The 14948-nt window shown below is 42.1% G+C and overlaps 1 protein-coding gene across 4 annotated transcripts in view; it reads left to right on the top strand.

The window, feature by feature from the left end:
• The window catches only part of LOC118386170 (cystathionine beta-synthase-like), a 28037-nt gene extending 19403 nt beyond the window's left edge, over positions 1-8634 (top strand). For all 4 annotated transcript variants that reach the window (XM_052522307.1, XM_035773668.2, XM_052522309.1 and 1 more), the window contains exons 12-14: positions 32-140; positions 263-347; positions 5006-8634. In XM_052522307.1, coding sequence (XP_052378267.1) covers positions 32-140; positions 263-347; positions 5006-5127 — 316 coding nt within the window. In that variant the 3' untranslated portion in view covers positions 5128-8634. The remainder of the gene's footprint in view (positions 1-31; positions 141-262; positions 348-5005) is intronic.
• Positions 8635-14948: the final 6314 nt, after the last annotated feature.

Below are 14948 nucleotides of genomic sequence, written 5' to 3'. Positions count from 1 at the left end.
GACCATATCCTCTCTATCTTTGTCTGTGTAGCGTGATCCTAGGGATGGTTACCCTGGGCAATATGTTGTCTTCAGTACTGGCTGGGAAGGTCAAGGCCTCTGACCCTGTCGCCAAGGTGCTTTACAAACAATTTAAACAGGTCAGTTACCTCACCTATATGCTCTTATAATTCGACTCAACCGTAACCTCCTAAACAAATAGCTTTCAAACAAAAAGGTCATCATTGAGTAGGGTTTCCTAATTGTCATGTGTCGTCCTCAGGTGCGACTGACAGATAACCTGGGTAAGCTGTCCCGTATCCTGGAGACAGATCACTTTGCCCTGGTGGTGCATGAGCAGATCCAATGTAAGTTTACCCCTCCTTCCTCTCTTTTATCGACCTTCATCTTCCCATCTTTCTGTCTTCCTGTTTCTCACTCTCACTTCCTCTTATCACACTCCTACTCTTCTTGTATTGCATCATCCTATTTTTCCTCTCGCTCCTTTAAAAGAAATCTTCTCACCAATGCCGTCTCTTTCTTCCCTCCTTTTATAGCCCCCACTTTGCTCCTTCTGTCCTTTTCTACCACCGCTAGTTACCTCTGTCAGACAGTAGAGACGAACAGTCTTAGAAACACCTGGGGTGCGTTCAGTTCGCCTGGACATTTGCTACGTTGCGGAACGGTTTGTACTGAACGACACATTTCCCTAAAACGCTCTTTTACGTTCTTGAACAGACTTTGAGGAACGTTTGCGCCCGTTTGGTGGGTGTGGCGAGGTGAGGCTCGAAGCAATGAGTGACGTATTTAAAGGGCAGTGGCCAGCGTTCCCCAACCCACAACCCTCCCCGTTTTTCAATAGATTGTTAAGTACAGCAGCGTGTCTGTTCAAACGTTCCAGAACGTAAAAACGCACTGAATGCAGCCCTGCTCTCTTCTGTTGAAGGTGACCAGCCCCTCTCCCAGCCAGAGGCGACATAGCGGTTGATTTCCCTCGCTGGTGTTTTTCCCATGTTTCTCTATGAATCGGATTAGCTTGCTCTAAGGCCCTGTTGCTTCCTGGCAGTGGTGTGGTCTACTAGCTAAACAAGGTGTGTGTTGGTTGTCAAAGTCCACCTGTGGTGTTTTGGTGACTGTGTGCCTGGAGGTGCCTGGCCACCAGTAGATGATGATGCAATAATCAGACTGTTGTGTAAGGACAGACGAGGGGACTTTGCTTAATAGGTCATGTTATTTTTGTCAACCCACTACCACACCTTTATCAGAAGACAAAGAACTTTCAACATGTATTTAGTTTATACTCATTGGTAGACCGCAACTTCTCCAGTGTCAAATCAGCAGTATTCAATATATCACTTGGCCAGTGTCTATATGGGTCCACACTTTGAGCGTTAAATGAACACTGTGCTTAGTGCTGACACTGTTACACTTTTTCAGTGTTAGGGAATTAACACTGTCAGTGTTGTGTAATAACACCTTATAAAGTATTTTTAACACTAGGAAGTGTATATAGTTTGCACCAATGGTGCTATGCAATAACCCATCATATTGTATTTTTTACCATTACACCAAGAGGCCTGTGTCTCTAAATATTTACAAGTCATTATTGCGACATGCTCTTATGTAAGCATACAGTACAAAGACATCCGAACTGGCAGCAGACGTGCTCAAAATTGAATCAACATAACCGTAGACCACTTCCACTCTCGGGTGGCCAAAAATTATTACAGTTTTTCTCAATTGCTAAAACACCATTTCTGAAACCTTGCTCCATTTCCCGAAAACATTAAACCTCATCTTCAAGCACTATTTACATAACCTCTGACTCCTCTTGCAAAATGAAACATTCGCCACAAAACAGTTTTACCTGTGTTCAAAATCAAACACTGCTCTCAAATCATAAACAAAGTGATCAAAATGATATACACTCTCAAGCAGTCAGTAAACAATACACCGAAAAATAGAAAACACATTGTTCAAAACATACAATTCTCAGGGAGAAGTACATTTTTCATCTAAAAAAAAAGAATATTTTTCCGTCATTGTCTTTTGATGAACGCAAACATGTTCTGTCATAGTAGCTCAAAATTGATCAGAAATTACTACTCTGCTTTGCTCTTTGCTATTTTGTTTTTTGTTCTTCCTCCTCCTTATACCCCTATGTTTACAGTACTGTACCCTGCATCTCACAAACTTGTCCTTTGTCTCTGTGATACTGTAATTCTTGTTCTTTGTTGATATGAACCTGCAACCAGTCAAAATCTATTGAGCAGTCAGTACTGTTCATAATTGGAAAGCACAATGTTCAGGGCCATACAATTTGTCCATTGTACAGTATACAGCCTACAATGCAGTGTACTACAGTATACAATACTAAAAGTGACAAATGAAAGGAGTAAATGTGATCAATGTGCTTCTTCTTGTCTTTGGGCTGGGTCAGGCCAGAGCACTTTGTCGACATCACAAGCAAAATATCTCTTAGATTGGCAATAAATCTTAGAAGGTGCTGGGTGTTATATGACCCGAGAGTAACATGGTGATGTAGAACACCATGGTTGCTGATAGCAGCACAGATTGTGACATTGCCACCTCGTTGACCAGCGACTTCAACAATGGCCCACTGTCCAATCATCTTTCGGCCTCTCCTTCTCTTTGTTAGATTGAAGCCTGCTTCATCGATCTTTGTTAGATTGAAGCCTGCTTCATCGATCTTTGTTAGATTGAAGCCTGCTTCATCGACAAAGATGAACTCATGGGGTCTGTCCAAGGATTCCAAGTCAAATATTGTCTGTGTAGAAATACAATATACTGTATGTAGGATTTTGTAAGTCGTACAGAGACAGTGCTACACTGTAGAATACAATTAGGCTTCTGATTCACATACATAGTATGTGTTAGTACTGTAGACAATCTGGATTACAGTAAATGTTTCTGAATGTACACTTACTTGCACATACTGAGCTCGCAGTTCTTTCACCCTTGGCGCTCAAAAGGTACTCTGTATACTTGTTTCATTCGCATCCTGTTACGATGGAGGACACGGTCATTGGTGTAAATGCTCACACTGTGGATTCCCTGGAAGTGTGTGTTGTCTTGTATCACTCGTTCCTGTATTTCTCTGAGTTGTATAGCATTATCTTGAAGGACCATGCCAACTATAACCACCTCTTGCTCCCAAGTGAATATAGCTGTCCTTCCACCTGCATGTGGCAGCCTTGCAATTCTACAAAAAGTAGTTGTGCAGTTACAAAACATATTCATGCAGTACAATACATACAGTGATTAACTTTACAAATGTCTATTGAAACAGCTGCATATAGTGTAGTACACTAAATTTGCAATTACAAAAATACAGTAGTATACTGTACCTGTTCTCTTCTCTGAATGTCCTTACTATGGCGGACACAGAAAATCGTCTCAAATTGGGTTGCACTCTAAGTCCTGCTTCCCTCATTGTCAGTTCATGGATAAGAACATGGTCTATAACTTGCTCGAATTTCATCAGATATTTCCACTCTTTGTCTTCCTCTTTCTTTCCCTCCTCCTCCTCACATACGCACTCGTCCTCTCACATTGTTTCTTCTATCCATTCTCAGACTTTCTCCTTGCCACCTTCAACAACCTGTTTCCTCTCTGAACTGGCTTGTTGGTTGTGTTGCATCATTTGAAACAGGTTAAATCAATTTTGAGTGGTTGTGTTCAATCAATGACATGTGTTCTCTATTTGTATTTGATTGTTGCCACTTGTGTTTACTAGTATGGATGACATGTGCATTAGAGTGCAGAATGTGTTTTGAGAATGAGAATGTGTTTGGAGTTTTGCTGAAAAGTCTAAGTGAGTGTGTTTTACCATGTGAAATGTTTTAAGGTATTGACAACAGACTGCATAATTAGCTAAATGAGTCCAGGCAACTGAGAACTATGTTCAGCCAATGGGTTTTAGTGTTTTAGCAATTGAGAAAAACTGTAATTGAAAGCCACGGCCCCACTAAGCCACACACCCAACATAATTTCCCAGTGTGCTTTGCCTTTTCGAGTGAATTGTAGAGTTACCACCCATGACTGAATTTGCTAATGACAGATACATGGTTGTCAAATTAATTTATTTTTCAGTCCTGTGGACTTCACCAAGTGAGCTCCTACTGTAGGCTAATGTTATCATTACAATGAAACTCTTTATGACAATATGTTACATATATCATAAGGCCTTACTTTGATGGCCATGTTTGATTTAGTCACATTATGCTGGCTTGCAAAATTATATGTAATTCTTATTGGAATCCAGCTAGAGTTCAGACATCTAACAGTTAGAATTTGTATTCACCTGCAGCCTTGTATTTATAATGACTGTCAGAGTTAGGAACATTGATAAAGGAAACTACCTCAACCATTTGAAACTGGAACAACCATTTAAAAAGTAACGGGTGCAATAAATCTAACTGATTGGATTAGTTTATAAAAATGTATTTTATTTATCTTTGTGTAGCATAAGATTAATCAATCATTCAGTCAATGTACTGTACATAGCAAAAACACAGATTTAAAAAACAATCTTTTAAAAAATCTAGCTGCAGTAGAGCATGCTGGGAAATGTTGGGTATGGTTTTGATGGGAATGTTTTACTCTCAACAGAGTAAAACGGACACACTCAACACTGGTTATTTATTTAACTCCTGAATCAACACTAGAAATGTTACACTGGAAACTCTCGTTGGGACCTAACTCTAACCCTGTCTCTCGAAAACAGGAAGCTAGTTACATAACTTCTTGTAAACTGATTGGTTTGATTTGCCGTAATTTCCAACTATTGCATCCTTGGATAAAGAGCTTGGGAAGTTAGTTTCCAACTTCCTTTGTGGAAAACATTCCCATCTACCAAATCTTGAACTTGGAGAAGTAATTTAACATAATTGATGTGGTTCTATTGCTCTTAATTCACCTTTCGTCACAAACCTTTGTCACAGTCTGTTATCTCAATAGTAGTAATAACCATCTCTCTTCCCTCTCTCTTTCTCTCTCTGTTAAGACATGGAGGATGGCTCGCCCTGTCTTAGACAGATGGTATTCGGGGTGGTGACCGCCATTGACATACTTAATTACATCACCACGCGCGAGCGGACGCTGTCAGAGTGCTCGCTGACCGACTAGCTGTGACCACTTCCTGTTTCCTGTGGAGAGGAGGAAGTGACCGCCCACCTGACACCCTCTAAGTAACGACAATGACGATGAAGATGATGTAGAAGTGGTGGGGTTTGTGGTTTAGTCTTAAAATAAGTCAATATGAATTTCCTCCCCTTTTGACTACATTGATTTTGTTATTTGTCTGTGATGATAATAATTATTCACTGTAGCTTATACTGTGATTGAAGCAGCTTAGCTGGTTTCAGATACATGGTTTTCCTCTAACTTTAAGGTATGGAAATTGCATGTAACAAACCGTGTGCAACTAGACTGCCTTGCCTCTTCATTATCGAAAGTCTTCTACTTTTTAATCTACTTAAAAATAATAGTGTTCCTCTGACTTGTCATTTTTATTGCAGAGGATACTGAAACATTACAATATCCTCGCTCGACTAACAACTCAGTACATTTGAATCTTTCAGTTAAATAGTCATCATATAGCTACCATTTGTATTGCATTGAGATTTGTATATAACTGATATGCGAATGTGAGCTTCATCTTAAAACTTAAAAGCACATTATAGATTTTTGCTGCTTCTTTGATACCAATGAAGTTACATCGCCATCTAGTGGCAGCTAAAGACAGGGCATGGGCCAAAAAATTGCTATTTGGGTTGCTCAGTGTGAAATGGTTACCAAGAAGAAGCGTTACGTTGACAACATTCAAAGAGATAGGATGTCGGTGAAGAGTACCTGTCCTTTTTGTTTGAAGGCTTTGGTAAAGTAACAAAGGTCGCAGGGTAGGTCAGGTTAAGGATAGGCGAGTTTGGCACACAACCAAACTGCAACCCAAACAGTAGGACTTGTGTTGGGTCATTTTGTTCTTGTATTGAAACAAGATGTATTGAATAAGTCTGTATTGAATAGTTTGTTGGCTGAGCTTGCACAGTGCAGCTCTTTTAAACAGGCCTGTCCGTCTGGGGCAGGATGTTTATGCCAAGGCTTGGGTTGTTTGAACTTTGTACCATTTTTCTGTAGTTGTTGACTTCATGTACAATCATTCATGTGTTATGTATGACCATGGACCCAGAGCTGTTATGATCTATTTACTTTAGCAGGGATCTATTTGTATGTATACAGTGCCGTGCGAAAGTATTTGGCCCCCTTGAAGTTTGCGACCTTTTGCCACATTTCAGGCTTCAAACATAAAGATATAAAATTGTATTTTTTTGTGAAGAATCAACAAGTGGGACACAATCATGAAGTGGAATGACATTTATTGGATATTTCAAACTTTTTTAACAAATCAAAAACTGAAAAATTGGGCGTGCAAAATTATTTAGCCCCTTTACTTTCAGTGCAGCAAACTTTCTCCAGAAGTTCAGTGAGGATCTCTGAATGATCCAATGTTGACTCAAATGACTAATGATGATAAATACAATCCACCTGTGTGTAATCAAGTCTCCGTATAAATGCACCTGCACTGTGATAGTCTCAGAAGTCCGTTAAAAGCGCAGAGAGCATCATGAAGTCATCTGCTAAATGACTTAAATGTAAATGTAATGAAGAACAAGGAACACACCAGGCAGGTCCAAGATACTGTGGTGGCAAGAAGAAAGCCATTTCTTAAAGATATCCATAAAAAGTGTAATTTAAAGTTTGCCACAAGCCACCTGGGAGACACACCAAACATGTGGAAGAAGGTGCTCTGGTCAGATGAAACCAAAATTGAACTTTTTGGCAACAATGCAAAACGTTATGTTTGGCGTAAAAGCAACACAGCTCATCACCCTGAACACACCATCCCCACTGTCAAACATGGTGGTGGCAGCATCATGGTTTGGGCCTGCTTTTCTTCAGCAGGGACAGGGAAGATGGTTAAAATTGATGGGAAGATGGATGGAGCCAAATACAGGACCATTCTGGAAGAAAACCTGATGGAGTCTGCAAAAGACCTGAGACTGGGACGGAGATTTGTCTTCCAACAAGACAATGATCCAAAACATAAAGCAAAATCTACAATGGAATGGTTCAAAAATAAACATATCCAGGTGTTAGAATGGCCAAGTCAAAGTCCAGACCTATTTGATCACCTACCAACCAGTAAGAATTCCAGCTCTCACAGACCTGTTAGTTTTTCTTTAAGAAGCCCTCCTGTTCTCCATTCATTACCTGTATTAACTGCATCTGTTTGAACTCGTTACCTGTATAAAAGACACCTGTCCACACTCAATCAAACAGACTCCAACCTCTACACAATGGCCAAGACCAGAGAGCTGTGTAAGGACATCAGGGATAAAATGGTAGACCTGCACAAGGCTGGGATGGGCTACAGGACAATAGGCAAGCAGCTTGGTGAGAAGGAAACAACTGTTGGCACAATTATTAGAAAATGGAAGAAGTTCAAGATGACGGCCAATCACCCTCGGTCTGGGGCTCCATGCAAGATCTCACCTCGTGGGGCATCAATGATCATGAGGAGGGTGAGGGATCAGCCCAGAACTACACGGCAGGACCTGGTCAATGACCTGAAGAGAGCCGGGACCACAGTCTCAAAGAAAACCATTAGTAACACACTACGCCGTCATGGATTAAAATCCTGCAGCGCACGCAAGGTCCCCCTGCTCAAGCCAGCGCATGTCCAGGCCCATCTGAAGTTTGCCAATGACCATCTGGATGATCCAGAGGAGGAATGGGAGAAGGTCGTGTGGTCTGATGAGACAAAAATGGAGCTTTTTGGTCTAAACTCCACTCGCCGTGTTTGGAGGAAGAAGAAGGATGAGTACAACCCCAAGAATACCATCCCAACCGTGAAGCATGGAGGTGGAAACATCATTCTTTGGGGATGCTTTTCTGCAAAGGGGACAGGACGACTGTACCGTATTGAGGGGAGGGATGGATGGGGCCATGTATCACGAGATCTTGGCCAACAACCTCCTTCCCTCAGTAAGAGCATTGAAGATAGGTCGTGGCTGGGTCTTCCAGCATGACAATGACCCGAAACACACAGCCAGGGCAACTAAGGAGTGGCTCCGTAAGAAGCATCGCAAGGTCCTGGAGTGGCCTAGCCAGTCTCCAGACCTGAACCCAATAGAAAATCTTGAGGGAGCTGAATGTCCGTATTGCCCAGTGACAGCCCCGAAACCTGAAGGTTCTGGAGAAGGTTTGTATGGAGGAGTGGGCCAAAATCCCTGCTGCAATGTGTGCAAACCTGGTCAAGAACTACAGGAAACGTAGGATCTCTGTAATTGCAAACAAAGGTTCCTGTACCAAATATTAAGTTCTGCTTTTCTGATGTATCAAATACTTGTGTCATGCAAAAAATAAATGCAAATGAATTACTTAAATCATACAGTGTGATTTTCTGGATTTTTGTTTTAGACTCCGTCTCTCACAGTTGAAGTGTACCTATGATAAGAAATACATGCTTTGTAAGTAGGAAAACCTGCAAAATCAGCAGTGTATCAAATACTTGTTCTCCCTACTGTATATTATTACTTTCTTCCAATAAAGGCTTGTTCTTTTTCTCTTGAACATTTTTATTTTATTTAACCTTCATTTAACTAGGCAAGTCAGTTAAGAACACATTTTTGTTTACAATGACGACCAACCAAAAGGCCTCTTGCGGGGACGAGGGCCTGAAAAAAAAATCTAAAATACATTATAAATATAGAACAAAACACACATCACAGCAAGAGAGACCTAAGACAACAACAAAGCAAGGCAGCAACACATGATAAGACACCATGGTAGCAACACAACATGGTAGCAGCACAAAACATGGTACAAACATTATTGGGCAGACAACAGCATAAAGGGCAAGAAGGTAGAGACAACACTAAGCAGCCACAACTGTCACTAAATCAAATCAAATCAAATGTATTTATATAGCCCTTCGTACATCAGCTGATATCTCAAAGTGCTGTACAGAAACCCAGCCTAAAACCCCAAACAGCAAACAATGCAGGTGTAAAAGCACGGTGGCTAGGAAAAACTCCCTAGAAAGGCCAAAACCTAGGAAGAAACCTAGAGAGGAACCGGGCTATGTGGGGTGGCCAGTCCTCTTCTGGCTGTGCCGGGTAGAGATTATAACAGAACATGACCAAGATGTTCAAATGTTCATAAATGACCAGCATGGTCGAATAATAATAAGGCAGAACAGTTGAAACTGGAGCAGCAGCACAGTCAGGTGGACTGGGGACAGCAAGGAGCCATCATGTCAGGTAGTCCTGGGGCACGGTCCTAGGGCTCAGGTCCTCCGAGAGAGAGAAAGAAAGAGAGAATTAGAGAGAGCATATGTGGGGTGGCCAGTCCTCTTCTGGCTGTGCCGGGTGGAGATTATAACAGAACGTGGCCAAGATGTTCAAATGTTCATAAATGACCAGCATGGTTGAATAATAGTAAGGCAGAACAGTTGAAACTGGAGCAGCAGCATGGCCAGGTGGACTGGGGACAGCAAGGAGTCATCATGTCAGGTAGTCCTGGGACATGGTCCTAGGGCCCAGGCCAGTTGAAACTGGAGCAGCAGCATGGCCAGGTGGACTGGGGACAGCAAGGAGTCATCATGTCAGGTAGTCCTGGGGCATGGTCCTAGGGCTCAGGTCCTCCGAGAGAGAAAGAAAGAGAGGAGAGAATTAGAGAACGCACACTTAGATTCACACAGGACACCGAATAGGACAGGAGAAGTACTCCAGATATAACAAACTGACCCTAGCCCCCCGACACATAAACTACTGCAGCATAAATACTGGAGGCTGAGACAGGAGGGGTCAGGAGACACTGTGGCCCCATCCGAGGACACCCCCGGACAGGGCCTAACAGGAAGGATATAACCCCACCCACTTTGCCAAAGCACAGCCCCCACACCACTAGAGGGATATCTTCAACCACCAACTTACCATCCTGAGACAAGGCCGAGTATAGCCCACAAACATCTCCGCCACGGTACAACCCAAGGGAGGGGGGGGGGGCCCAACCCAACCCAACCCAACCCAGACAGGCTGACCACAACAGTGAATCAACCCACCCAGGTGACGCACCCCCCCCAGGGACGGCATGAGAGAGCCCCAGCAAGCCAGTGACTCAGCCCACTAAAAGTGTCCATGATTGAGTCGTTGAATGAAGAGATTGAGATAAAACTGTCCAGTTTGAGTGTTAGTTGCAGCTTGTTCCAGGCGCTAGCTGCAGCGAACTGAAAAGAGGAACGACCCAGGGACGTGTGTGCTTTGGGGACCTTTAACAGAATGTGACTGGCAGAACAGGTGTTGTATGTGGAGGATGAGGGCTGCAGTAGATATCTCAGATAGGGGGGAGTGAGGCCTAAAATGGTTTTATAAATAAGCATCAACCAGGGGGTGGTGTATGTGCGCACGTGGGTGTACATGTTTTCCTGTTTATCACAGTTTTATATGTGGGTAAGAGGTGTGGATGCATGTGTTATGGTCTTAATGCTCAATGCTTCAATTAAAGACAATTACAGTGGAAGACTGCACATTCAGTACACATTTTCCCCATAAGGGGGCAGTGCTAGCCTATGGTGCCTAGTTGGAACACAATCCTGCAGTACCTGCAGCACTCCAGAAACAGGGTTGCTTACCCATGCTTGTGGACAAGGTATGATAGCAACACATTCGTTGGTTTAGTTTACTTGGCACTGTTTCCAAATGCTAATGTTTTAACATTTGTTTCACAAATCCCATTCAAGTCATGGGACCGATATTAGCATTTAATCAAACGTACTGCTATTTTACACAATTTGCCATGAGACTGAGAGAAAATGTTGCTATTTTAAAGCTAATTTGCTGCATATTATGACACAATTTACCATGGGGCAGAGAGGAAAAATTGCAGTTTTATACAGTGATTTCAGAAAGTATTCAAACCCTTTACTCAGTACTTTGTTGAAGCACCTTTGGCAGCGATTACAGCCTTGAGTATTCTTGGGTATGACACTACAAGCTTGGCACACCTATATTGGGAGTTTTTCCCATTCTTCTCTACAGATCCTCTCGAGCTCTGTCCGGTTGGATGGGGAGCATCGCTGCACAGCTATTTTCAGGTCCCTCCAGACATGTTAGATCGGCTTCAAGTCAAGGCTCTGGTTGGGCCACTCAAGACATTTAGAGACTTGTCACGAAGCAACTCCTGTGTTGTCTTGGCTGTGTGCTTAGGGTCGTTGTCCTGTTGGAAGGTGAACATTTGCCCCAGTCTGAGGTTCTCAGCACTCTGGAGCAGGTTTTCATCAACGTTCTTTGTCATTTTTCCCTGCCATCACCATGATTCACCGTAGGGATGGTTCCAGGTTTCCTTATGACGTAAAACTTGGCATTCGGGCCGAAGAGTTCAATCTTGGTTTGATCAGTCCATAGAATCTTGTTTATTATGGTCTGAGAGTCCTTTAGGTGCCTTTTGGCAAACTCCAAGCAGGCTGTCATGTTCCTTTTACTAAGGAGTGGCTTCCGTCTGGCCACCATCTCCACCGAGGAACTCTAGAGCTCTGTCAGTGACCATCGGGTTCTTGGTCACCTCCCTGATGAAGGCCCTTTGCCCCTGATTGCTCTGTTTGGCCGGGCGGCCAGCTCTAGGGAAAGTCTTGTCACGTTCTGACCTTTATTTCCTTTGTTTTGTCTTTATTTAGTATGGTCAGGGCGTGAGATGGGGTGGGCAGTCTATGTTTTTCTATGTTTGGTTTCTGTTTCGGCCTTGTATGGTTCTCAATCAGAGGCAGGTGTCGTTAGTTGTCTCTGATTGAGAATCATACTTAGGTAGCCTGGGTTTCACTTTTGAGTGGTGGGTGTTTGTTAATGTGTGAGTGTTTGTTGCCCACACGGTACTGTTTCGGTTTTCGTTCCTGTTCACAATCCTGTCTCGGGGCTCTACGGACAACTCCTTTGACCTCATAGCTTGTTTTTTGCTCTGCATGCACTGTCAACTGTGGAATCTTATATAGACAGGTGTGTGCCTTTCCAAATCATGTCAAATCAATTGAATTTACTACAGGTGGACTTCAATCAAGTTGTAGAAACATCTCAAGTCGGATCAATGGAAACCAGATGCACCTGAGCTCAATTTCGAATCTCATAGCAAAGGGTCTGAATACTTATGTAAATAAGGTATTTATGTTTTTTTATTTTTTATAAATTTGCAAACATTTCTAAACCTGTTTTCACTTTGTCATTATGGGGTAGTTAGTTATTTGTCTTCCCATCCTGTGAGAGTGAATGTCATTTCAGTTCATCTGTTCTGTTATATTCAATCAAATCTGACAAACCCAGTGCACTGCTTGCTATGGATTCTATCTGATGGAGTTTGCATGTTTAGGTAAAAACACAAATAATGTCCAGTTTTGAAGAGTGACAAGTAAAGAGCATTAAATAAATAAATACATTTTTGCTCATTCTGGTTGGGTGGGCCTGGCACCTGAGTTGGTGGGCCTGGGCACACTAAGCTCCAGACACACTTAAAAAAAAACATGAAACCTTTATTTAACTAGGCAAGTCAGTTAAAGAACAAAATCTTATTTACAATGACGGCCTATCCCGGCCAAACCCAGGCGACCCTGGGCCAATTGTGCGCCGCCCTATGGGACTCCCAATCACAGCCGGATGTGATACAGCCTGGATCAAACCAGGGACTGTCGTGACACCTCTTCCACTGAGATGCAGTGCCTTAGACCGATGCACCACTCATTCAGTGACGTCCTCTTATTTACCCTGCATACTGTATACAGATCACCTTGTCTGGATCCCTGACCCACTAAGTTTCCCCTATGACATGTAGTTAAGTTGCCACTATGACATGTAGTTAAGTTGCCACTGTGACATGTAGTTAAGTTGCCACTATGACATGTAGTTAAGTTGCCACTATGACATGTATTTAGGTTTCCACTATGACATGTAGTTAGGTTTCCTCTATGACATGTAGTTAAGTTGCCACTATGACACGTAGTTAGGTTGCCACTATGACATGTAGTTAAGTTGCCACTATGACATGTAGTTAAGTTGCCACTATGACATGTAGTTAAGTTGCCACTATGACATGTAGTTAAGTTGCCACTATGACATGTAGTTAAGTTGCCACTATGACATGTAGTTAAGTTGCCACTATGACATGTATTTAGGTTTCCACTATGACATGTAGTTAGGTTTCCTCTATGACATGTAGTTAAGTTGCCACTATGACACGTAGTTAGGTTTCCACTATGACATGTAGTTAAGTTGCCACTATGACATGTATTTAGGTTTCCACTATGACATGTAGTTAGGTTTCCTCTATGACATGTAGTTAAGTTGCCACTATGACACGTAGTTAGGTTTCCACTATGACATGTAGTTAAGTTGCCACTATGACATGTATTTAGGTTTCCACTATGACATGTAGTTAGGTTTCCTCTATGACATGTAGTTAAGTTGCCACTATGACACGTAGTTAGGTTTCCACTATGACATGTAGTTAAGTTGCCACTATGACATGTAGTTAGGTTTCCTCTATGACATGTAGTTAGGTTTCCACTATGACATGTAGTTAGGTTGCCACTATGACATGTAGTTAAGTTTCCACTATGACATGTAGTTAGGTTTCCACTATGACATGTAGTTAGGTTGCCACTATGACATGTAGTTAAGTTTCCACTATGACATGTAGTTAGGTTTCCACTATGACATGTAGTTAGGTTGCCACTATGACATGTAGTTAGGTTTCCACTATGACATGTAGTTAGGTTTCCTCTATGACATGTAGTTAAGTTGCCACTATGACATGTAGTTAAGTTGCCACTATGACATGTAGTTAAGTTGCCACTATGACATGTAGTTAGGTTGCCACTATGACATGTAGTTAAGTTGCCACTATGACATGTAGTTAAGTTGCCACTATGACATGTAGTTAGGTTGCCACTATGACATGTAGTTAGGTTGCCACTATGACATGTAGTTAGGTTGCCACTATGACATGTAGTTAAGTTGCCACTATGACATGTAGTTAAGTTGCCACTATGACATGTAGTTAGGTTGCCACTATGACATGTAGTTAGGTTTCCTCTATGACATGTAGTTAGGTTGCCACTATGACATGTAGTTAAGTTGCCACTATGACATGTAGTTAGGTTGCCACTATGACATGTAGTTAAGTTGCCACTATGACATGTAGTTAAGTTGCCACTATGACATGTAGTTAGGTTTCCTCTATGACATGTAGTTAAGTTGCCACTATGACATGTAGTTAAGTTGCCACTATGACATGTAGTTAGGTTGCCACTATGACATGTAGTTAGGTTTCCTCTATGACATGTAGTTAGGTTTCCACTATGACATGTAGTTAGGTTGCCACTATGACATGTAGTTCAGTTTCCACTATGACATGTAGTTAGGTTTCCACTATGACATGTAGTTAGGTTGCCACTATGACATGTAGTTAGGTTTCCACTATGACATGTAGTTAGGTTTCCTCTATGACATGTAGTTAAGTTGCCACTATGACATGTAGTTAGGTTGCCACTATGACATGTAGTTAGGTTTCCTCTATGACATGTAGTTAGGTTTCCACTATGACATGTAGTTAGGTTGCCACTATGACATGTAGTTAAGTTTCCACTATGACATGTAGTTAGGTTTCCACTATGACATGTAGTTAGGTTGCCACTATGACATGTAGTTAGGTTTCCACTATGACATGTAGTTAGGTTTCCTCTATGACATGTAGTTAAGTTGCCACTATGACATGTAGTTAAGTTGCCACTATGACATGTAGTTAGGTTGCCACTATGACATGTAGTTAGGTTTCCTCTATGACATGTAGTTAGGTTGCCACTATGACATGTAGTTAGGTTGCCACTATGACATGTAGTTAAG

The sequence above is a fragment of the Oncorhynchus keta genome, chromosome 7, assembly GCF_023373465.1.
Source record: "Oncorhynchus keta strain PuntledgeMale-10-30-2019 chromosome 7, Oket_V2, whole genome shotgun sequence".
Taxonomy (NCBI): Eukaryota; Metazoa; Chordata; class Actinopteri; order Salmoniformes; family Salmonidae; genus Oncorhynchus; species Oncorhynchus keta.
This window is presented reverse-complemented; position numbering and strand designations above follow the sequence as displayed.